At 44.6% G+C, this 24,529-nt stretch overlaps 1 protein-coding gene across 3 annotated transcripts in view; it reads right to left on the reverse strand.

Moving 5' to 3' along the window:
• The window catches only part of kif26aa (kinesin family member 26Aa), a 76,632-nt gene extending 54,372 nt beyond the window's left edge, over window positions 1-22,260 (reverse strand). For 2 of the 3 annotated variants that reach the window (XM_062467496.1, XM_062467495.1), the window contains exons 1-2: window positions 21,889-22,260; window positions 20,090-20,338 (exon numbers count right to left, since the gene is read on the reverse strand). In XM_062467496.1, the coding sequence (XP_062323480.1) occupies window positions 20,090-20,338; window positions 21,889-22,020 (381 nt within the window). In that variant the 5' untranslated portion in view covers window positions 22,021-22,260. Of the gene's footprint in view, window positions 1-20,089; window positions 20,339-20,579; window positions 20,814-21,888 lie in introns of those variants that run through there. The other variant, XM_062467497.1, reaches the window with a different exon arrangement.
• Window positions 22,261-24,529: the final 2,269 nt, after the last annotated feature.

Raw genomic sequence — 24,529 nt, forward strand, 5'->3', positions numbered from 1 at the left:
GTACAGGACTGCAGACAGGTGTCAGCAGGGCGGGTTGCCAGATTCTCAAAGCAGCACTGTGGTCATTAACATGAAAGGAGCAGTCACAGTTCAAAATTCCGCTAGACAGGCGATTGTACAATGAGGTGACGACGAGCGTCATCCTGTGTAGGACCTTTCGCAATGGGACAGGTGGCGGAGTCTCATTATAGCTCCATATCAATAAGCTCCCTTTAGAAATTAGAGAATGAGGGTGACGGGTGAGATGGTTGTAAGTTGATGGGTAGGGGTATATTCTGGGGCCTTTGCCTTGAGCTGGTTCTAGATTCAAATAGGTGCTTCTTAATCTTACTTCATGTCATAGATGACATAGTGTAGTGGACCCTTAGCTTCTGTTGGTTTAGTGATGTTATAGCCCCAACGAGAAATAGGGTGGTTGTCAGTTGTCATACTTAAATATGGTATTTAGTTGTTTTCTATGAGTAACAATACCAAAGACATAACTGCATTTCCTACAGACCCTCAGTAATTTCTCCATTCCCTGGACCCCTTTCCTGTTCAAAATGCAGAACATCTTTGTGCATATTCATGGCCAGCTCCTAATTAAAAAATCCTGAGAAGAGCTCTTGGGAAGCCTTCCACATGCTCAGTGGGAGCATAGCGAATTCAGAAATATCAGTTGTTGTGTTGTGTTGCAGGCCAAGGGGGTTCTCAGTGCCTGTTGTTATTATCAGCGCTACAGGTCTACCCCTGAGGGCATCTCAGCAACAGAAGTGAATGCACAAGACAAAACACACCCGGAGTCCACCCAGCATATTTCACATCAGATTTGGGGAGGAAAGGAGGAGGTGTGGTTTAGGGGGAGTGAGGGGGTGGGTAGGACCTACTAAAAGGTATTTTCTGGTCTGCAGTACTGTCGGTTGCAGCAAATACATGTCTAAACACGAATAATATACGCTGATTTCCTCATGGTGATCCTTTCCTTGGTTTAACAATAACCCGATGCCAACGGTGTTGGCAGCATCTGTAACTATGAGCTGCACAACTTGTGCTGTCCTAAGGAAAGCATGTGCGCTCAGTCAGAGCTTAACACAGCCGTCTGAAACCCCCAGAGGAAGGAGGTGCTCCAGATGGGGAGAGCTGAGACTCGACTCCTTAAACAGACAGCACGCTGTGGGAGAGAGATCGCAGACGAACTGCACCACTGGTGACTCAGCGTGCGGACTCAACTTTCCCTTGACTTCCCGTGGTCTTCGTCTTTCGTTCTATTTACGGTACACATTTTTGTTGTTATGACCAAATGAGTGCGAGGTTAGGGCTCAGCCTAAGGCAAAACAGAAAAACGAACGGTTCTTTATTTTTGTTTGTTTTTGGTCAACAGTCACTAAGACCCTTGGAGGCAGAATGGATGGCTCATGGCGAAGGACACAAAAGACTGATTCGGTTACCTCCTCCTTTAGTAAAACACACAGGAAACAGGAAATATCCACTTATTCCACTTTTCTACTAATGCAGTCGACAGACGTTGAGGTCTGTGTTCTTAACTGATGGCTTCAAGAACATTCGGACCCAGGGATGTTGTGTTAAGGCCTATCTGGGTCCAGTTACATGGTAAATACATCTGATTAGGCTGTCATAATCTTCTGTACAGCTCGCATGAAGAATAGAGCGGTCAGTACATGAGCAATCCAATTGGCAAAATATGTTGTACTGTAGCTGCCACAACCATCAGCGTTAACCAGAACAGTATGAATCTGCTCTGTAAATAGCAGAACTAGATAATATATGAAGAGGTAGGGTTTGTGAAAGTAGAGCAGCTGTAAACTGCCCGGGTACACCTGAAAACCTGACTTGGATGTGACCTAGGCGCCTTTTGAGTCACTGTCTGGCACTGCCTCATATTGACTTGGTTAGACCACCACTCTCCATGTCTATTCTGAGAATCCTCTTGTCATCGGACCTCCACGAAGGTGTTGTCGGTTACACCTCACCAAGGCTTACCTCATGCCTCCAAGCCCAGCATGGAGGCTCGATGTGTGGGCGGTCTACACACAGACACTCCCAGGGGGGCGTCCGGCCCACTCGCTGTCTATCTGTAAAACCTGCCAGGGTGGAGGAAAGCCTCTGATGTCATCGCCAGGCTAGGCAACACATCTGAGAAAGTCTAGAGAATATACTGTTCAGACAATACACAAGCGCTGCCTCTCTTACACACACACACACACACACACACACACACACACACACACACATGCACACACACAGACATACAAACAATCCCTCCGGCTCTGCTTAGAAGTGTGAAGAGACTCAGTCAGATCAGCGCTCGGGTTGGCGCGGTCTTCACGTGAATTCAATTGTTACAGCAGTGTGAATGTGCAGGCAGTGTAATTCGGGCTCTACATTTGAAAGAGGGGCCGCTTCATTCCACGAAGGAGTGCGCGCAGTCGGAATTGTTATCCGTACATTTCATGAAATGCGAAGCCACCAAACGCGTACCAGGAGCGGCGCCTGCAACAAGGCGGAGTGAGGAGTCACGTTCTCTCGCCTTATCTTACACAAACTTCTGTGTTCTCGGTTAGCCTGCTGAATAATGACCCAGTCGTTACACCGCAGGTCACTCAAAACCAAGCAGGACCAAGGAAAGCAGAGGATGATGAAGATAATTATAGAGAGGTAATTCGCTACAGGAAGAGGAGGGAGAAATATAATGGCATAACCTAATAGTGCGATTACACTTCATTACCATCACACCATGCCCCCCCCCCCAACCCCATTAGAACAAGTTATGGGACATAGCAATGAGATGCAGCAATTACGGGAGCAACGTGTTCATATTGCCCTGTGTTTATGACTGCCCCCCCCCCCCTCCATAACAACAGATGTAATCAACCTCTGAACTCAATTGTGACTTAACGTCAACGCCACTTTCAACACAACATGGTTTGATTGTCGGATGCTGCACTGAAGCCCTGAAGAGAATTGGTAACGACAGGTGCTATTGTTTGGATTTGGCAACGTTTCGAATAGATCCACCTCTTTCTTATTTCAGCAACCTTTGCAGGCGCTGCGTTCAACCTTCAATTGATTGATTGGAGCGTATTCGAGGCACTAATTAAGGGTTCCTCATCTACGTTTCCCCTTTGCACCTAAGACTGCAGGTATATTAGTATGGCTACTCTCCAATCATTTTTGAAAGCTAATGATAGTGACAGGCGAATCTTAATCTCCTTGACGTGAGATCAACAGTACTGGCATCAATACATATTCAGTATGGTCATTCTCATTTTGCCCTTCTGCGTGGCTTTGCTGTCTCAATGACAGACAGCTGGGTCATTCTCATGCAGTTCCCCTCCACTGGGAGTGAGGAGTGGGTAAACATGGATGTCTCGTGTCCCAATTAACACATTAGGCATGGCTGACAAGGATTTTCAGACATAGAATAGGTGTAGCACCGTGAACTTCCTAGTTAACTCACATACAACATGTCATTTGTCGACAAAAAAGTCAAACTGAACCTAATAATTCAACATGTGGCTTCCCTAGCCTAACCCTTCCATGCTGCGTTAAAATCAGTGGGATTTTCATTAGGATTATTTGCGCTAGGAGCATTCTGTGAATTCACCATCCAATGCGATTATGGATTGTCTGTGTATTCAGAAATGACATGCTGATAAACTGAAAATCTAGACCAAAATCCTTTGATGCCCTGAAAAAAATGGAAAGGTGCTAATCCATGTAATGATCACAATGGAGGGATTTATGGTCGCTGGGTTCTAAGTCTGCCAAACAGTGAGCCTGTCAAACAGTAGTCCTTCAGCCATTGTGTCTGGCACAGTGAGTGCCATAATGACCATGTGGCCTTGCAGGCCACATGGTCATTCGAATGAGACGAGTGGCAAAGGGAAAGCTTTTAGCAGACAAAGGATAGAGTTATTCCATCTCCCATAGAAAGAGTGTTGCCCCGTACAAGAGGCATCAGGGGGGGGGGGAGGAAAAGAGACTAATTGAGCCCCGATGAATTTGAGCGACGAAAAAACAGAGAAGAAGTACGGTTTCACGCCCCGTTTTCAACCTGACTGGTCAGGAGAGAACAGCTGTGATTAATGTGATAATTATCACTCGAGGAAGCTGCGACGCCTGTTCACTGCACCGCTTTAACAATATCAAATACAGTTCAAAGAATAATTTGCATTGAAAAAATATGCTTATTAAGGAAGGAAATTAGCCAGGTGATTAATGCAATAGTCTTATGAAAGGAGTCAACTGAAACATTCAATTTTCCTGGCTGAACAAAAAGATTTTTCTGCCAAGCAGATGGGAAGGCTACTGTTCTTTCTCCACCATGTTTGTCAGAGTTTATACAATGCCCAAGGGAGCAATTACAATGTAGGTTACTACTTCATTCAAGAGCAAAGATAGTCTTCTCTGGGGGAGAAGTATATTAGGGCTGTCAATGAGGCACAGGCTAAAACAGAAATAGAAAAAAAAGTACTTATAATGCAGTAAAGTGTGAAAGAAGTTTCTCAGAGCTAAAGATGTTTATGCAGATATGTTGATGTAGCTGCATATATATCCCTCGGTCTGTTTGTCCTTAGCCCTGCACAGTGGGGAACTCTGAAGTCATGCATGGCTAACTTTACTACACTTACAAATGCATCTGACAAACAGCTCTATTTTATACACTCCAAAGCATGTTGTTTTTGGGGGGATTCGCAATATTGTTCCTTTCCTGGTGCCTTGTTGTGCAAATGCCCTACATTGTTCCGGAGTCCTGCAGATGGCCAGACACGCTCTGGGAATAGACCTGAGCAAATATGTGAGGAAGAAGGTTGTTTTCCATTATTGGCATTCTGCCTTTGGATGGGTCATGTCTCGTCCCTCTTTGGGATGCGGAGACATGCTCTGAATAATTGCTGAGGGGCAAAAAGGTCAAAAGATAACCGGGTCATGTCCCCCTTTTTCCCACTGCTGACTCGTCCTTGACAGGGTGACTGATGACGGTGAGAGAGAAGCTACAGGAAAGAGGAGTCTTCCTTTCTACTGACCCCCTCAAAGGACTTAGCGTAGCTTGGGCATGTTGGTTCTGTTGCAAGGTGGAGCAAAGACTAGACTGTAACTTCCCAAGTCCAGCAAGGAAGTCAACTCATGACAAGTAGAATAGTTGGAAACAAACTTTAGTACAGCCACACCCAAATGTTTTCAATATATTACCTAGTAATACTAATACAAATAATGGATGGGACTATGGTTTCTCACTCACTCTCACTTTCCCTCTGTCTAGTTCAACCCTGGATTGCAGCCTACAGCTTGATTGCGCAGGCTTTCAGCGCTCTCCTTCTCCTCGCTGTTTTAAGACTTGTGTCATCTTTGACAACTCCTGGTTACATTGTAGAGGACATGCCATGTGTGGCATGATGATGAAAAGCTAATCATATCCACTCTGCTCTTTTAGAAGAGTCTCTGCTTGAGGTTAGTTCCTCCGTTTGGTATTTCATCTTCCTGTCATTAAGTGTCAAGACCCAGGAAAGCATCATGTCTTTATAGTCCATGAATCCATTTCCAACTCATCCAGGTAATACCTTTAACATGATGCACTGTTGTTTTCATTGAATTCGACAGGCTACTCTCCCCTCGGTAATCCAAATCGCTCAGCCCACCACATGTTTAGTTCTGTTAACTGCCGCACATGACCAAGTGCATTATGGGTGTCGCGAGGAACATCAAGCACACGAGAGGCCAATAACAGAAGAGGAGCCTGTGAGGAAACCATATCTGCTTCACCATGAACGCCTCGCTCAGGCAGACAGCCACCAACGCAAACAACATCAAACACCATTGGCTTCAAACACGCCACACACACACACACACACACACGTACACACCGGCTAATGCCTCATTGGTATTCCGTAGTGGTTCTTCCTCGGGCGAAGCCACAGCGGCGTATTTGCGAGTGGCGCATTGTTGTCATTTTTCCAGCCGGTTTGTGTTTCAGCTGATAATTAGCAGCGTTTGTAATGAACTCGTCATGCATTATTCTCCCTCTGTCTTTCAAATTGAAAACAATAGCTCGGGTTAATGTAAACACACTGCTCTGGCTGCCACTGCCTGCCTGCTCTATAACCTCTCATTCAAACTGCCATACAACTTACTGCCTTGTTTTGTTTCCAAATAATATGCCACCGTGCCAGGCTTTTTCAATCCACGTCTGAGGGCGTACGTGTGTGTTGCACTGTGCGCAACCAGGTGTTAAATCACTTGTTGCCCCTCCTGGACAGAATCAAACAAACAAAGAGGGATGAAAAGAGTTATACAATAACACGACTTTGTGGGAAAAGAACATCCATCAAGGTTATCAAGCAATAGCCTCGTGGAAAGATCTAGCAAACCCCAGCTGACAGGGCCTTCCCCTCCTCACTGAGCTATCAAAACAAATACTGACCATGGTGGGTCTGGCATGGTCAATGAGGCAAGTTATGTTCCATACAAACTCCCTTGGCTGTTTTTAGTGGACCTGCAAAAATGTGTCAAAAGCAGGGGCGAGGTATTCCACATTGAACGGGTGAAACTATCCCTGTCAGGTGTTCGCAGTAGGACCGTGGGCCATTTAGTTGGAACTTGTTTTCACTGCCAGAAAGGTCAAAGCAGCACACGCCGGACCTCAAGCCAACACACATCAAACACTTTCCTATCCACCCCTTTTTTCGCCCCTCCGGTTTCCTGTTTTGACAGGAAGTGGGTCATGATAGCGCCTAATCAAAACACACAAGAGCAAGTGCCAGGACTGAAGTAAAAATGTGCCTCTGGTGTCAAATATTTGGATATACTCAATAACAATGTATGTTTACTGCCTATACCAGTCCTTTACATTTACATTTAGTCATTTAGCAGACGCTCTTATCCAGAGCGACTTACAGTAAGTACAGGGACATTCCCCCGAGGCAAGTAGGGTGAAGTGCCTTGCCCAAGGACACAACATCAGTTGGCATGACCGGGAATCGAACTGGCAACCTTCGGATTACTAGCCCGATTCCCTAACCGCTCAGCCACCTGACTCTCCACATAGGGATCTTCCAGAATGTATGGACAAAAGCACTTGTTCTGAGTGTTGAGTGCCTTGTTGAGTGATGTTTTTATATAAATCAAGATGGAATTTAGCTGACGACCACCACATGACCCTTCTCCAGTTTGAACAAAAGTAGTTGAAAGACCAACAAACAGTTCTGTGAGAGCCCAGTTTTTGTTACTCTTGCTTATGGCTCTCAAGGATAACTTGAATAAAGTATCTTTGACTATCTCTTACGGTATACAACACCTTCATGAGCAATGCCATACCTGCAATCTGATATCCCTAGTTTTAACTGTTGCATTAGACAACAGGTTGGGTCTATCAGTGATCATTGGTCACAAGAAGAAAGTAAAGGGCCCACACCAAATCAGAGACGAATAATGTGAACCAGATAAGGGCAGGGGAGGGGGAGTTTCACTAATTTGGGTTTTATCATAGTCAATGGCCTCAGGATTTCCCGGAAACTTTGACTACCTGCATTTGACTGACTCCATCATTGAAGTTCTCTGGGGTTTAAGTCCTGCTGTAAATCACAACACTGAACTTAATGAAACAATCAAGGCCAGAATAGCATGCAGAGTCAAGGATGGTCAATTTGGAAATACACCCAGATGTGTCCTAAAGTGACCTCCTCTTGTTTGGTCCAGCTTGTTGTCAAGTAGATCCTTCCTGTTTAGAGTTGGAAAGGGAGACTAAGGAAGGTTCTCACAGAACTAATGTGAGACACAGGTGCTGGTGATTAGACATATACAAATTCATAAGTGGTGTGCTTTGTTTTGTTTCTGCATTGCTCCCACTGCTACATGAAATGACATACAGCAGGCCTAAATGCGTACCGCATTATTAAGAATATGTTTTCCTGCCACACACCCTGCGGTTCATACACACCCTTCGGCTCTCACACACAGATGGGTCTCACACACACCCTTCCTCTGTTGACACCTTGCAGTCTTTACAGATATCCGATCAATTACTCTCAGCTACAAAGTAACCACGACTTTAATGAAACCCCTTGAACTGGCTCTCAATAAAATTCCACCAGACGTGGAACTTCAGAGAATTTGTTTAATAAATCCAAACTTTGCGTGCAAAAAAATCTGTTATCTCCCCAAAACAGCCTCCGCCGTTTCAACCTCAAAATGCCAACCGTCTAATCGCTGAGGCATCACTGATGACATCCAAATCTGAGACGAGGGACTGCCAAACGGCAGAGAGCCTGTGGCACAGGAGAGATAAGAAGCTGAAAGAGGGATGGGAATAACAGGGGTTAAGCGACAATGAGAATGTACAGCAAGCAAAGGCCAGTGGCAAAGCGAGAGAGTATTAGTACAGCAGATACCGAGACCTGAAGCAGGCGGCATATGAGAAGTGGGGAAGTGTTTGTCACTGTGTGCCATTAAAGCAGAGGTTGTAAGGTTAGCTTAAGTACCACACACCCCGAGGGAGTAGAGAGGCCTTTTTATACAGAGTGTCCCATAAACTGAGTACTAACTGCACCCTAATTGAAGACGTTATGGTTGTGTGTGTATGTGTGCCACCAAGTGTGTGGAGTAAATGTATTGTGTGCGTTCTTAGGGAATCCTGCCAGAGATCTGGCAAGTTAAAACTGGTCAGTGTCCAGGTTAAGGTGTAATTGCAGCATCACTGTTATAAATAAAAACCCCAGGGGCCTTTAGCAGACGGTAAGTGATACTGTGAGACATTTAAGCACTCCAGTAGTGGCTGTAGGGAAGAAAATAGAGGGACTGGGAATCGATAACAGCACAAAGTGCTCACTGTACACATATGGGAAACTTTCAGGGACCAGGGTAGTGTTTGTGAAGATGCACAAAAAGTTGAACTGTGTCTGAATTCTACTGAACTCAAATAATGGGTTGGATCTCCTCTAATGCGAGCGACCTTGTAGGTATACGTGTTGTGACCTTGGAGGCTCACTCCCATGACACACACATTCACACACCTATACACACACAGGAGGGACAATCATGGATCTCAAACACCACAGCATGCACGCTTCAGCACCGCTGACCTCATTTTACCTCTGTTCAGCCTGTGCACACACACATTTAGTTCACTGTCCTTATCAGACACAGATAGGGGCTGAGGTCGATCGATGGTCTATTTTTGAGACAGGATGGAATGGAGTTGGGGAGATGGAAAAGAGGAGAGGACAGGAGGACAGGAGGGGGGGGGGGGGGGGGACGTTTTGGGTCACGGTGACAGTCCGGGAATTAAGACGGCCGAAAACGGCTGCATTGATCTGCCTCATGGCTCACTTGGCCTGTCGGTCACTCAAAGCTCAACGACCCCCCCCCCCTCCCACAACCCCCTCCCCTGCCATGTTCTCCACCATGCAGAGACGTATCCGTTCAGTCTCACCTTCTCTCTCCGCCCTCCTCATCTCTCCCCTTCCCTCCCCAACCCCTCCTTAACTCGACCCCCACCCCCACCCCCCTCGACGCAATCCAGACTTTTGCCATCTCGCGAGCAGTGTCTCTCAGACACCCTAACCACACCAACCCCCTACCTCCCCCACCTCCTAGCCCTCCAGGCCCCAGGTTGATGACAAGTTCTGATGGTAGCAATTACAGACCTATGTGTTACAGACCCCCCTCACCCCCTCTCCCGGCTTCGTCTTGCCTCCCCCCTCCCCCCTCCCCCCTCCCCCCTCCCCCCTCCCCCCCTTAACCCATGAATGCTTCTCATCCTTTATCCATTGTTCTTCAGCTTTCTCTCTCTCCAAATTACAGCCCTCCCCTCAACACTCGGATCTCAACACATCTCTACGAACAATCCCTACTTTCTCATACACAATCATCCCTTTTGTATTACCTGCATCCTATCACACAGACACATACTTGCACAATATCACATACACACACACACACATCTCTCTATCTCCGGCGCAGAGCAGCTTAAGCTTCCCACTCTCTCTCCAAAGGCCCCTCTCTCAGACAGCTGTGTGTGTGCCAACCCATTCACATGTGAGAGAGAGAGACAGAGAGAGAGAGAGAGAGAGAGAGAGAGAGAGAGAGAGAGAGAGAGAGAGAGAGAGAGAGAGAGAGAGAGAGAGAGAGAGAGAGAGAGAGAGATATGCAAACACAAGGGTATACAGTATAATCAAAAGCATGACAGTATAAGTCTTCCTGTAATTTCCACATTGCAAAGTTCCGACCAATGTCTGTTCATGCCTTGAATTACTGAGTGCTGTATGTGTTCTGTGGGCACTCACACATCCCAAAAGTGAGCTTGTACAGCACATAACTGCACGCTGGGTTTAGCCAATGCCTGACAGCATGCAGCACAGAACAGTTGTATCATTTAAGTTTCTTTTGGGAGCTACAGAATCCATTATCCCTATGTAGCAGCAGACCCACACTATACAATACAGAACCATGGAGTCAGTTGGCTGAGCGGTGAGGGAGTCGGGCTGGTAATCCGAAGGTTGCCAGTTCGATTCCCGGTCATGCCAACTGACGTTGTGTCCTTGGGCAAGGCACTTCACCCTACTTGCCTCGGGGGAATGTCCCTGTACTTACTGTAAGTCGCTCTGGATAAGAGCGTCTGCTAAATGACTAAATGTAAAATGTGAGTCAACTTTCCAGTTTGGAAAATCGGCATCGGATTGTATATGTAAATCAATCAAACAGAAGCATTCCCTAAGAGCCCGTTTCAGAGCGCTGTTTCTAAAGGAACCGATGAACAATAAAGAAATGAGTCATTCAGAGAGGCTCATCCATCACACATTTTTCTCATTGTTGATGGCGGGATTACTAGAGGAACAGGAGGAAAGAACCACTTATCCACTCAATACTGTAGGCTACGCCATACAAACACGGAAGAACGAGACGGCCAATCGTAACAATTAGAGGAATCGGTTGTGACAGGCTACAGACCAGCATGAAGAAGAGCCTCATGCAGTACATATAGTACATACATGGTTCTGGGAGAAAGTATAGCAGATTGAAACCGACAAAACTCTCTTTTTATGTACCTTTTGTGCCTCGTTTCTGACACCATCGAGGCCTAGCCAGCAACGGCTGCAAAAACACAACAGCGTTCCATGCAACCCCTCCAAATGATTGTCTGCTTCAGGCGGAAAATTAGAACCTTCTTGTTATTTTTGGCTGCAACTATCGCCGGACACCTACCACTCATATACACGCACAAATACACCCTTCAGAAACACTCTGGCCAGCACATCTGCCAATCATCCACCATAATCGGCGTGAACCTAACGCCCTCGCAGGGGCGCGCCGTCCACCCGCCTCTACCTCGACCGTGTCGCCTCACACGCACGGAAATTCCAGCAGAGGCCGGCCGCGCTCGTCTGTCATCACCGTAACTATGGTGACGGCACCAGAGGAGCTGGAGAGGCCAGCGTGATGGGTTGATTGATTTCTGATGGACGCAGCCCCCCCCCCCCCACACACACACACACACACAGCCCCCCCACCCCCGGACCAGTTGTTGTCAGTTCTGGATTAGTGTGCGGAGGGATGTCAGAAAAAAACATACTGTGGTGGAATCGTGGAACAGCGGTATTCTTGCCTTTTTGGCTATTGTATAAAATAGTGTTAGAAATTATTTGTATTTGTTCAATCTGAATTATATGTCAATTAAATATGAGCTTTAAAAATGGCTGAGATTGCATAAAATACATGAACTGGAATAAAATCCAGTCTATCCATACATCCAAAATACTACTTGGAGTCTTGTTGTGAGATACTGACTTAATTTGAAAAAAAGCTAATCATATTATCAAATTGTCACCCACAATACCCAGGAGTCCATGCAATCTGTCATTGGTCAAAGCACTGGCTAAATGAACCAGCTATAGAGATTAAAGGGGACTTTATGGGATAGTTAATTCACTTGCTCCACCATGAGTTGTGGATGACTCACTGATCTGAACCAATCAAACCATTCTTGCTCCGGGGCTAATGCATTTTGATAGGCTCTTAATAGGCGAGTCACCGATCGCACATGGCGGGTCAACCAATTAAGCGCTTCACAGGACTGTTGCTCAAGCGTCACCACAGAGAACTCTGCACGCCTCACAGAAGGCTTGACAGTAATGATTGTTCTGTAATCGATGCTCCGCCCATTCCTAAGCCCTCAGTGTGAACGGGCTGACACCTATTTTCAACTACGTTTTGGGACCAATCTCACTTGGGACAGCATTTCACCTCATCAACAGGAATTGCCCTTTAAGTTGCTTCTAAGTGGTGTTTTAGATCATGGAGGGTTCGTCATATTTTGCTGAATTGACTGGAATCGGAAAAAAGGGAATTCAACCATAGTCTCAGCCAGGGCTTTCCCTTGGGGATAGCCAGGGAGGGTCCACCTAGCACAGGCCAGAATCACTTACGATGCCCCGACCTTATGTACAGGCTGTGGGTCACTGCGTCCTTCAGCCTCCTTCTGTCCCTGGAGGATGGGGGGAGAACACAAAAACGGCGCAGCCAGCATTCACTCGGCTGGCGCTGACAGCCAGAGGTCCCCTGCGGGTGAGGAGAAAAGAGGGAGGCTTGGAAGAGAAGAGCCGCGGTGAGGAGTGAGAAGAGAAGGTCCTTGGCGAAGGTGTCTGACCAAGCAAAGCCTATCCCCCCACGGAAGAGCCCACTCGGACCCCCTCGCCTCACTCTCTCTTCGCTCTCTTTCTTCCTCTGTCGTTCTTTGTCTTTCTCTCTCTCTCTCTCTCTCTCTCTCTCTCTCTCTCTCTCTCTCTCTCTCTCTCTCTCTCTCTCTCTCTCTCTCTCTCTCTCTCTCTCTCTCTCTCTCTCGTCTCTCTCGCGCGCTCTCTCTCTCTCTCTCTCACTTACTCGCTCTCTCATTTATTCGTTCTCTCTCTCTTTGTCTCACACACACACACACACACACACACACAGAAAACAGAGATCCCTCATAAACCCCTGTGTCACTTTTCAGTGCTGCAATGCTGAGGCAGCAAGCGCGATATTTTTGCATTCTCGTCTCAGGGCGTTGCAGCATGCAGATCCCAGGGAACCGGCGACATGACACAAAGATGCCCCTGGAAGTGAAGCTTGACTCGATGAGCTCCATCCACATTCACACCAGCCTGACAGGAACCTGTTAGGAAGTGTCAAATGTGATGGATAGGCCAGAGGGTAAGGAAAATCTTGTGAAAGTGCATTCCAAAATACCCTCAACCAAAGACGCTTCACACTCCTCGTGGAGCTTGTGTTACGTGTCAAGTGTGTAAAAATATAAAGAAAAAGACTAGAGGGTAATAACATCTTGAAAAGAAGCAAACAGCTTCACCTCCGCAAAACTAGGTTCACATACTTATATTGGACGAGAGCCCATATGATAAGTACAGCAAGGTACACAGAGATAAGAGGGTCATTTGAAGTAAAGAAAACTAAAAGCCTTAGTGGAGGTTATTGTCTTTCAGCAAACTAGAACAAAGCCAAACAGAGATAAGGATGTGTTATGTGTCAACTTCACAAGCGAGATAACGGGTCATAATAAGCTTCAGCCTGCTTCAGGTAGCTGTTGGCTATTGCAGAGGCTTGTGTGCTGTTCACAACTGAAATGTGCAGCTGCTGTTCCCATCTGAGATTTGCAGGTCCCTGGAAGGATTGATGAAAGCAATTTTGCGCAAGGTTACGCATCTTATGGGCGCAGAAGAGAGAGTGAGGCTTACCCCCGGGATGCTTTACAAGGCAAATGAAGATGATGTCAGGGAACAACCGTGTTCGCTTGAGGTGAACTCATCTGGGCGTTTTCCCCTGCGAAGGCTGAGGACACTAAGTGCATATCTGAAAAGATGCTTCTGGATGAGCAAGGAGGGGTGGACAAAGACAGGACCAGCAGTCAGGCAAAGAATACAAAATATATATTTTCGCCTTCTACCTCTGGGGCATGTTAAGGAATATCCCTTAAGCAAGTGTTTTCCTTTTGGCCACAAAACAGAATGGTGGCTAAATCTCTCAAACCTCCTTAGGCATTTTAAGGCATTCATAATACTGTTACTGGGGTATTAATGCACTTTGTGGACAAAAGCTTAGTCCACTTGGTGTCATGGTTAAAGACTGTTAAATTATCCCTGTTCCACATTTTAGACACTACTATAAATAAATATATTCTGTGCCAATGAATTGGTTCAGAATCCTTGTTTATACACACACACACACACGAACAGACACAAATACACATTCTGTGCCCTAACCTCCTCCAGGCGTAGTCTCCACATCAGCAGCTACAGTCCACATCAGCAGAGTATGTGTGTGAGAGAGAGACACAGAGAGAGAGAGAGAGAGAGAGGAGAGAAGAGAGAGAGAGAGAGAGAGAGAGAGAGAGAGAGAGAGGAGAGAGAGAGAGAGAGACAGAGAGAGAGAGAGAGAGAGAGAGAGAGAGAGAGAGAGAGAGAGAAGGAGAGAGAGAGAGAGAGAGAGAGAGAGAGAGAGAGAGAGAGAGAAAGCGAGAGAGAGTGAGTGAGTGAGTGAGTGAGTGAGTGAGTGAGCAGGAGAGAGAGACTGTTCTAGGCAAGAGATAGATTCTTGTGATAGATTCTTGTGTCTATACTGCCCCCTGACAATCAGATTATCGCTGTGTGGTTTATTGTGGGCAAGCCTGCCATAAAAAAACACTGATTAGACTCAGTGTGTACTGTGTGTTCGTGTGTGTGTGCGTGTGTGTGGTGGGTGTGTGTGTGTGTGTGGTTCTACCGCCTCTGCCTCCTCTGATTTATGGAGTCTGTAGTTACTACACACTGCTGAGAGATGGACAAGCAACAGAGGAGCAAAGGCAAAGCATGCCAAAGGTGCACATCAGTGCTGTGTGTGTTCTAATGTTTTAAGTCATATGTGGTTTCTATGTGGAAGTGTCAGTGATCTTTTACTTAATCAAGCACAAATCAGTCTTTTTTTGACTGATTCAATTCTCGTGGATAATGTGTAAGAAGCCTAGTAGGGTGGGTAAAGTAATGCCTATGCCCTGGAAAATCGTCCCAAAGTTATGTAATTATATGATCCTTTTCTTTCTCTCATTTCATGCTCCTAAATCAACTTTGGATAGTATGATGAATCTTTGTTTACAGTGCCTAATGAGTCAATATGCTTTTGAATCTACACCCTTTGGGCTGTGGGTTTTTTAAAGAAAGAGATTTAGTCACTGAAAGATTCACTCTGACTTCCAGGGACAGAAGATGCCTATTAGACTACCAGAGAGTGACTTTGTCTTATAAGTCACATCCCTCCACTTCTCCCCGGTACTATCGGCAGCCATTTTGAAGGCAATGCCTTCTGACAGGTCTTGGGTTTTTGACCGCGCCTGTGCTAGCGTGAAGGCTTACTTCGCTAAGGGATAGTGAGCGCAATCGAGTCGCTCGCTCGACTCACGCTGCAGTCGACTGAGCCGGGCCTCTACTTTCTCCCCCCCAGGGGAGACGCCAGCCACTCAGCTGCTCTCTCGGTGGGGGTCCTCGGGTGAACTGGGACGAGCAGAGCATTGGGCATCCCTACTGAACGCCTGACCAGAAATGAACCACTGAGTGCAGTTACATGGTCAGATAATATGTACATCCACAATTAACAACCATGAACAACCATTAATTCTTCGGGGAATGATTGATGGGGTGGGATATTGTTTAGAGAATGGAAATAATCACGTTAATGCTATATTCAGGCTACAATTCACACCTGTTTACGACCCCATGGCATCCATCAGATATCTTGACAACCGGTTCTGAGTATCTCTAAGACGGCTACCAATTATCATAGGGTAAAATACTGGTTCAACTCAGAGTGAGTCACACATCACTGAGATGACAGCCAAACTGCCTATGAGTTAAATGAGGTAAAAACGGGGGTGACAGCACCTCTGGTGGGAAAATGTGATACCACAGAGAGACAGAGAGAGAGAGAGAGAGAGAGAGAGAGAGAGAGAGAGAGAGAGAGAGAGAGAGAGGTGAGATAGTGAAGAAATCCCTGAAAAATGACACGTTCAAATACATTTTTGTTTTGTCTCCGTATGCATGCACAGGATTTGGCGAAAAGTCCTTTGCAATTCACTCACAGTTTTCTGGCCTTGTCACTTACCGTCTCCCAGTCATCATTCACCAACAGTGTATTATGGGACTGAGCAAACAATGTATCAGCAATATGCAACCAGTAAAAGCTTACCCACGATGCCATATACCCCTAAGGGAGTGCATCTGTCGCAAGGCTCTAAATGGATTATCCTAAACACAGGTTTATTCCCAATAGCCCAGGGGCTGCGGTCAAAGGTTAGCACATAGCTTAAGAGTGCTTGGCATGCCCTGACACAACTGGTGTATACTTAGCATAGCTTCTGTCACAACAGTCTGGGAAAACTGCTAAAAGGCTAAACAGTTAAGTAAACTCCAACATGCAGTCGATGATGTTTAGGTCGTCAAATATGTTACAGGCAATTAAGGGGTTTTAAGGGTGCGTTGAGATGTGTGTGAAGCTTGTCATGTAACACACAGAGAGAAAATGAAAAGAAAGATTCTCTTCAATGACAACTCATAAATAATGGAGATAAAAATCTGTCAATATCTTTGCATAATGTTGAAGGCAAAGAACCTATTCACATCCATCAATGTGTCTGTGTTAAAGGAACCATTCTCACTCAGCCTTGAAAATGATGCCTTTCTGGAAACCAATCTTTTCAGTAAAAATACGGAAATGCTGGAAAATGAACTTTAAAAGACTGTGTGGAACAGTATGAGACCACACCTTTCAGGTTGAGAGTTAGCAGAGGAGATTTGATTGGGATTTGTTGTGTGGTTTTGACCTTTCTGGTGTACTGCCTGTAATGTTTGTTATGGAGGTGAGGTATTGCAGCAATTAACCAGGAAGACAGAATTCTTTGGTTTCACCGTGTTGAGGATACACACTTAAACTTTCTTGCTACACTGGGGTTCAGTGGAATGTAACAAGGTCTCTCGGTTTTTTGGTTCCAATTGGTTTGTTTGTCTGGGCATCTCCTAACCTTTCATTAGAGAGAAGCCTGCAGCTCAGACAGGAATCTATAGAATTAGAAACACACATACACAGATACAGCTCAAAATCACATACAGTTCAGATCCTTCGAGAAATGTACAAGAAATGTTGCTTCCTAGTTCAGACGTTCTAATTTTCCACAACAGTAGGTTTATTTTGAGGCAGATGTCAGTAACTCCCACTCTACTGTATGCCGACAGTAGATAGTACTGCAGGAGGCTAAACTAATGTTTGGCTGCGCAAGACTGCCATAGTTGTGGATTTCAAGGGATGTCATGTATAGGCACGCTAGCACTGCATGGATGCCTCATTCACCAGGTCTACTCATCCACTCGTACATTTTCATAATTTTTCCATTTTATCTGCTGTTGTTATCAAAGAGGCCCCAAAACAATCTCCAAGCATGGAAAACCATGACATGTTTTCTCTATCTCATTCTCTGTCTCTGTCTCTGCCTTACAGACACACAAAAAAAAAACTTATGCCAATGTGCCTCCAGATAAACGACAAAAACATATTTTCACAGCTTAAGCATAAGCTGGCAGGAAAACCAGTGGTCACCATTTTCTCTCAGCTCTTAAGGAAACTGATCTGACAGAGTTACGTCACCCTGACCTCCCTATAGAGCCCACTGTGCTGTCAGAAACTTCCGAGTTCCCACTTTGCATATACTGTATATTCTGGCTCTTTCTTGAAGAGGCTGACCAAAAAAAGAACGATTCAGTCTCTGGTTGTTGCTCTCTGTCTCTCTGGCTGTCTAGCTGTCTGTTTTGGAAGAGTACGAGGATATTGATCTGAAGCTGTAATGGAGTTTTTGCAAGGAATTTGACAGGCTCTAAAGTTGAGGTCAGTCTACAAAATAACGGGTTACTAAGAGGCTACTTTTAAGGACAAGGTTCTTGTGTAGGTTATGGCATCCTTATCTCTCTTCGGCTCGAGACGTAGCGTCTTTAAAGATAGCGATTATTCAACTTGTCTCGATGTGTTTGCAGCCAAACACATCAAGCTTTGTTGTGTGTATTTAAGGTTGGAGGTTATCTTGGGGCATGGCCACTGCTTCAAACACATTCCACCCACACCCACAGCTTCCCATGCCAAATACCATTACGGTGTGTAGCATGACACATTAGCCACACATCACGACTGTTTATTGGAGCAACGAAGTGCAGCTAGGGCGTATCACAACGACAACTCAAACTGGTATATCCCTGCAAAGGACTAAGCTAAGATTCTTACCTCTAGAAAGGTAGACAAACAAACAGACAGACAGACAGACGGACGGACAGACAGGGAGCCATGTGGGAAGGTAGGCAGGCAGGCAGGCATACAGAAAGATGGGCAGACAGACAGGCAGACAGACAGAGACATTCAGGCAGGCAGACAGGCATACAGTATACTTCAAGGGAACAACTCTCGATTAATATCAGCGGTCAAACACATGGTATCAGTGCATCCCAAACCACTAACCCAAACCACTAACCCTCATCCAACCCACTAACCCTTACCTGCACCATTAAACCTAAACCCAAGGCATGCGGCTATACTTGAGGTGTGACCTGAGACTGCATCACCACCATGCCTGGGAACTTGGCTGCTACACCTGGCTGGGCTCACCCTCATAGGCTCCAGGCCAGACTAAACCCTCCGAGTGTAGGGAAGGGGGGGGGGGGGGGAGTACCCATCAAGACCTTGTCTGATGCCCATGATATTGATCAACTGAATACCTTCTGATGGAGGTCTGTGGGAGTTACAGCAAGTAGAATTGTTTTTCTAGTACAACAACAGGACACAGCAAAGTGCTGCATCTGGTCTAACGCAGTTGACCTTGCACGGCCTTTGTTTTTGTGTTTCTGGATTGTTTTGTCACGAATGAACCTGAACTTGAAGCCAAGTCAGTCACGCCAGCTCTTCTCATCATTTCAGGAATCAAACACAGTCCTTTTTGATTTAACCCTTGAATGGCCTGGACATAAGAGGGTCGTTTTTATCTTGTTACCCTAGGTTATAATAATGGGCATGACTGACTCCATTTCTGAGCCTCAGCACTTCCTACCTCGATGACAGAGGGGATCCAATGAAAGCCATCGCTCATAATGATGAGATCATAAACCGCTTGCTGACTAGGTCACCTTTCCATGGTTGGCAAATAACTGACTGCTGATGTAGGAGGAAATTCACATGTATTAGCGTGTAGCGAGCATGTAGCACTTGAAAGGGAAGACTGGTAGAATGCAACAGAGGAAAGAACCAGGGGAGGTGGTGTGGAGTGAGGAGTATGTTGGATAGTTTGCTGACCAGGACACAGTGCTGGCTCTATGGAAGCTTTTGATATGTGGATCGGTTTGGACCTTTTTTCCCTTCTGTCCTTGCTTACCAGCGTTGAAAAACAATAACGATAAGAAAGAAAGAAAGAAAGAAAGAAGGAAGGAAAGAAGGAAAGAAAGAACACTGCAAATTCGGAGTAGATTTATTTATTTATTGATATGGAAGGATAGGGTTGTCACTGTGAACAACAGTTCTTTAATCACAGGGATGCTTTTTAAGGATCTTCTTCAGATATAAAAAGCTGTCAAAGGACCTCAGCGTCATAAAAGACACCAAAAATGATTCAACTTTGTATCAGGCTACAGACAAAGCCTTGCTTTGGGGAACCACTAAAACCTAAACCAATGGGCTCCTGCTAGGTACCGTATATGGATCAGTGGTCATTTGAACTCACTCTGTCCAGACTTCTCTAGAGGTATTTGTCCCTTTCTGCCTTAAACAATGACCCTGTCAGAGTGACATGGCAAAAATACAGATGAACGTTTGTGCGTTTTTGTGTTTTTCTTTCTGTTTCCTCCCTTTGGACTCAAAGCCACATCGTTTATTTATTGTGTTTCACCAATAAACAACTATCAACATGATCTTAAACTAGATAAAGCATAGGTACTATGCCATCAATTCGGAATCATTGACACTTGCATTTGTATAGAACAAGCAGGCTTGGCAACTGCCAATGCTCATGTAAGACATAATGGATAATGATGTTATTGCGCTCTGCACAAACCTTTAGTGATACGGGGTCGGCCAGGGCAAGCGCTTGCCTGTTCAGTTCTGTGGCGATTATCTGACATCGTTGGCACAAGAACCCAGTCTCTTCGGCCGTTTTCCCATAGTGACTCAACTCCGTCACGGACACTGACCCAGCGCCCTCCGGGTTTGGCCGCCCCCCGCATTCGACATCCTCTGCCGGCGCCGAGTGAAGTCTCTTCCTAGAATTGGCACCCAGTATAACTGGGGTCTCTCCCTCGACAACCTTCATAAAGAGGGAACAAAAAGTTAGAATCCTAAACTGGCTTTCAGAGGCTGCCTAACTGTTCAATACGCACACCAGTTGTAAATCTTTTAGACTATTTTAAATTCACGCCACGGACATTTTATGATGATTAAGTCTCGATGCACAAACTTTTGTGCACTAAGTCTACAGTAGAACCTCTGTTTCATGCAGTAAGTTCATGTAAACTCCACACTCGCTAACTTCATAATTTGGAGCTCACCGTATATCTGCGGTGGTCTGGTTTTCGTCCTCGTGCGGTATTCCAATATTGTGAATACATATTTCTTATCACCACACAGCACACCGCCAAACTTATATTCCACCTACAGACTTATGACGTTATGTGTGAACATATGACTACTTCATAGTTTGGTAAATCCTTTCAAACGCCTGGCGACAATACAAATTGGCTACAGAATTCCGTTTGAGCGTTCGACGAGTTGTAGGATATAGTCCGACTGAAAAGGGGACACAAGTTTTGAATTCGACTTGGTGGAATGATCTGATGAAGTAATATGATGGGGTGGAGCTTTCACTGTCAACTCGCTCCATAACTTAGGAGTTGGACAGTTGGTGACTATGATGTGGGGGTATGTCACTGCAGTTCATCCTCAGTGAACAGTACTCTGCATGCTAGGTCTTAGACACTTGGTGAGAGCGTAACTCGGGAGTAGTCGTATGCCTTCCTACTTTTAAAATGTGGCACATTTTTTATAAAGTTGCCAATTCCTTTAGATTATTTTACAAATACATCCTATAGCCTATATGGATACTTATACCTGTCACAGTATTCAAAGACATGCAAACTGATGCTGTGTCTTAACTAGGCCTACAGATCAATTATGCATTAATTGTCCATGTTCTGTCCGTACGGAGACCGATTTTATTGTGTTGGTGTTGTAAAATCCATTAATAATTTTTCAGCAGACTCCAGCGGTTGTGACGAAAACATTGAAATACCCTTGCTCTCATTACACTCTGCCGCCCTCTTCTGGTTATTTTATTACTTTATTTGGCACATTTTGACATGAAACGTCAGAGTTGTGAGTAAATATTCACATTATCACTACATCTCAGAAGTAAAAGTTGTATTATAACTTGTTTTTCGGACAAGTTGCATCCCTTATTCTATATCGTTGTAAAATGCTGGTATAAAATAGGTCAACTGTTTATGAAATAGTTTTGTTAGATTTGCTGAACAACAAATGTGATATGCATCTACTTTTGTAAAAAATTGAAGACGGAGCATATGTGATCTGTATGAAACAAAACAGTTTTCTTTGGATTAATTAAAGGCTACTGAGCTATAATTGTTTTGAGAAACTGCAAAGACGCAACACGTTTTCTTGTGGTAGGAGTGCTGTCCATGGTGCTGTTTCATAAGCGCGTTTTAGAAAATATAGTAGGCTACTATTACTTGTTTTGGATGTATATGAAGCTTTTGGCAAATAGGTTTAAATATGTTTTTTTCTCAAATAGGTTTTGACAAATATGTTAACATTCTTAATTTTCGACTTTTGACAGCCTACCTTTGCTTTCCGACGAAGAAGGTGACTGGTACATCCAAAAATGCCATCGGAATCTCCAAAAAACCCTCCTAGATCTTCATAAATGGACACATTTGGATCCTCAGTGGTCCCCATTGAATTATTGGTAGCCATGAAAGTCGTCCCGCGCGAAGTGTTCCGCTGGGTCACCCTACCAGACGTTGATTATCTTCTCATATTTTTTGCCCGTGTCTTGTCAATCAAATATCCGTCATGACACATTAGTCTTGGCAACCAGTGTCTTTGGTCCGCAAGTTCCACGCGTCACATTTACAAAAAAATCCATTTATAGGCTATATCCTCTTGTCAGTCAGTGTCCCTTATTTCACGGTAAGTTAAAGCCTGTTCCTTACTCGTCCCATCTGTGTCCCAAATGAAAGCATATGAACTCATCGCGCGTGGACCACCTCAAATGAACCCGCCCCTTTTCCGTCACTCATCCGATTACAGTTCGGATCTATAAAACGTGCTTTAAATGCGCGCTCACGGAACTATTCAAGGCGGAAAGAGACTGTGCCATTTATTGACAACAGCTTTTTGGTCCGTTCTCTTCAAAGCCTTTTGACAAACCTTTAGTAGCCCAAAGTTCTTCAGATTTCCTCCATAACCTATAGTGATTTGCAGTGTCTCATGCACGTGCCAAGCGAGTAAAGTACCCTTGTGTTGCGCTATTCCCTATTCTCATAAGTAACCATCCCTACCACTTCTTTAGGCATTGAAATATGATGTTTAAAAGTGACGTACTCTTTCTGTAATATAAAAGCTGACGGACAATATATTTAGTTATTCAGTAGCCTATGGGAAAACGGTCATGTCGTGTGAAACTATTCTGATTTTGTATTTATTTTCTTTTAATGTTAGATGTTTTTAATTTATTTTTTATACAATAAACTCGTCACACCATTTTAATTGCGCTCTCTCGTTTACTTGCATATTGTTTTGTAGGCTGTCATAACCCAGTCATGGCACACTTCACCTTTATTCGACCATCGTTATAGGTCTGGTTTGAGGATAACCTTTACCTACCCTTTGGGAGATGGTCTCTTTGAAATTAATCACCCGGTTCATGTAGGCGTTTCCGAATATCGTTCTCCTTGTTTGGGATTTTAACAACCTTTTTTTCTGCACTCGCTGATTGATGGACTCCAAAGCCACCTGCCCCACACATAAAACTGAAAATGAAGGAAATCTATCACAGTAGTTAGGGTTTTCGTTGCAGGAAATTGGGGAACATCCACGAGTCACTTGATCACAATGCTTAATTGAGTAGATAAAGTATATGATTCGTTTGCGGTTAGAGGCAAATTGAAGGCATTATCCTTTGGACTCCCCAATAACGTCCTTATCTCATGAACACAGGAAAGCCCTTTTCAGATAACCAGACCGCCATAAAACCCAAAATGATTAAACCCTAATGAGTCATTTCTGTCAAACATGGTGTAGGCCTATTGCTTCGTTTTCCACAAAACACCGGTCTTGATTGTTTGAGGAAGCTGCATAACAGTGACTCTCTGAGTAGCCTTCTTAAAGGCATGGTAGGTAAGATTTTGTTCATAAACATGTTATGTAACCTAATGAGGCTCTTTAAGAGTTGTTTAAGAATTGGGGGGCAATGTTTCTCATATTGAAATGTATTTTCTAATGTTACCAATTGCAGCTTTAATAAAATTATTATTTAATACAGTAAAACTATCAGTTGGAAATATATAACATGATCCCTGACAATAGGTGCAGAGATAAGAGTCAAAATGGGCAATTTTTACAACGTGGAAAGGGTCAGGTGGTCAGCCTGTTTTCTCTTACTTGTTACTCATGGTCTGTGTCCCATAGGTGTTATTGGAATGTGACATGGGTATATTGCTCACTATACACTCATTCATTGATTTTTTTGGCTAGAGAAGATTGAGATTAATCTCTGAAGGTAGATTTGGTGTGGCAACGTGTCCATAGGGAAATGTTGGCCCAAGTAAACTGGCAATCATGCATGCATACTAGCATTGATGGAAACTGATATTTTCTAATATTTCATCGACCATCCATTTAGCAATCTTGGATTTGGAGCTTGTATTTTGACACATTCCTGATTATGGTCAACTTCCCCCATAGGACAGCAAGGATAAAATTTCGACAAAAAGCTAATGTGAAAACTGTGCAAATTTACATTTTGAGGGATTGTTGCAGGTCGAGAGGCAATCATTGTAAACCATTGTAAAAATGATTTAGCTTGTCCACAAACCCGCGGGAGGTCGTGAGAAGACATGCCCTAGAAAGCTGATGAATTCCCAAAGAGCTCGTCCAGTGGGAATCCAGAGTTGTTAATCACCCCATGGCATTGTGGTAGTCGAGGATTTCTATATAACAAAATACTTCTTTCACATGAGAGACAGATCCTACCAATGCTTAGAACACGCCTTACGCCTTCAGTCTTCAGTAACCTATATTAATCCTAAGAAATAAGTGGATTTCTTTTTCTTTGCCAACTTCAGCCTAGATAATAGGTTTAGGTCGTGGTCTATATCAAGTGAAATAATCATAGTTCTACATGAATGATAACAAACTGTTTCATTTCACTTTGAAATAATCTCCGATTTGGACCATACGTTTTTTCACTCCTGTCAGGGGA

Source organism: Osmerus eperlanus, chromosome 8, assembly GCF_963692335.1.
Source record: "Osmerus eperlanus chromosome 8, fOsmEpe2.1, whole genome shotgun sequence".
NCBI lineage: Eukaryota > Metazoa > Chordata > Actinopteri > Osmeriformes > Osmeridae > Osmerus > Osmerus eperlanus.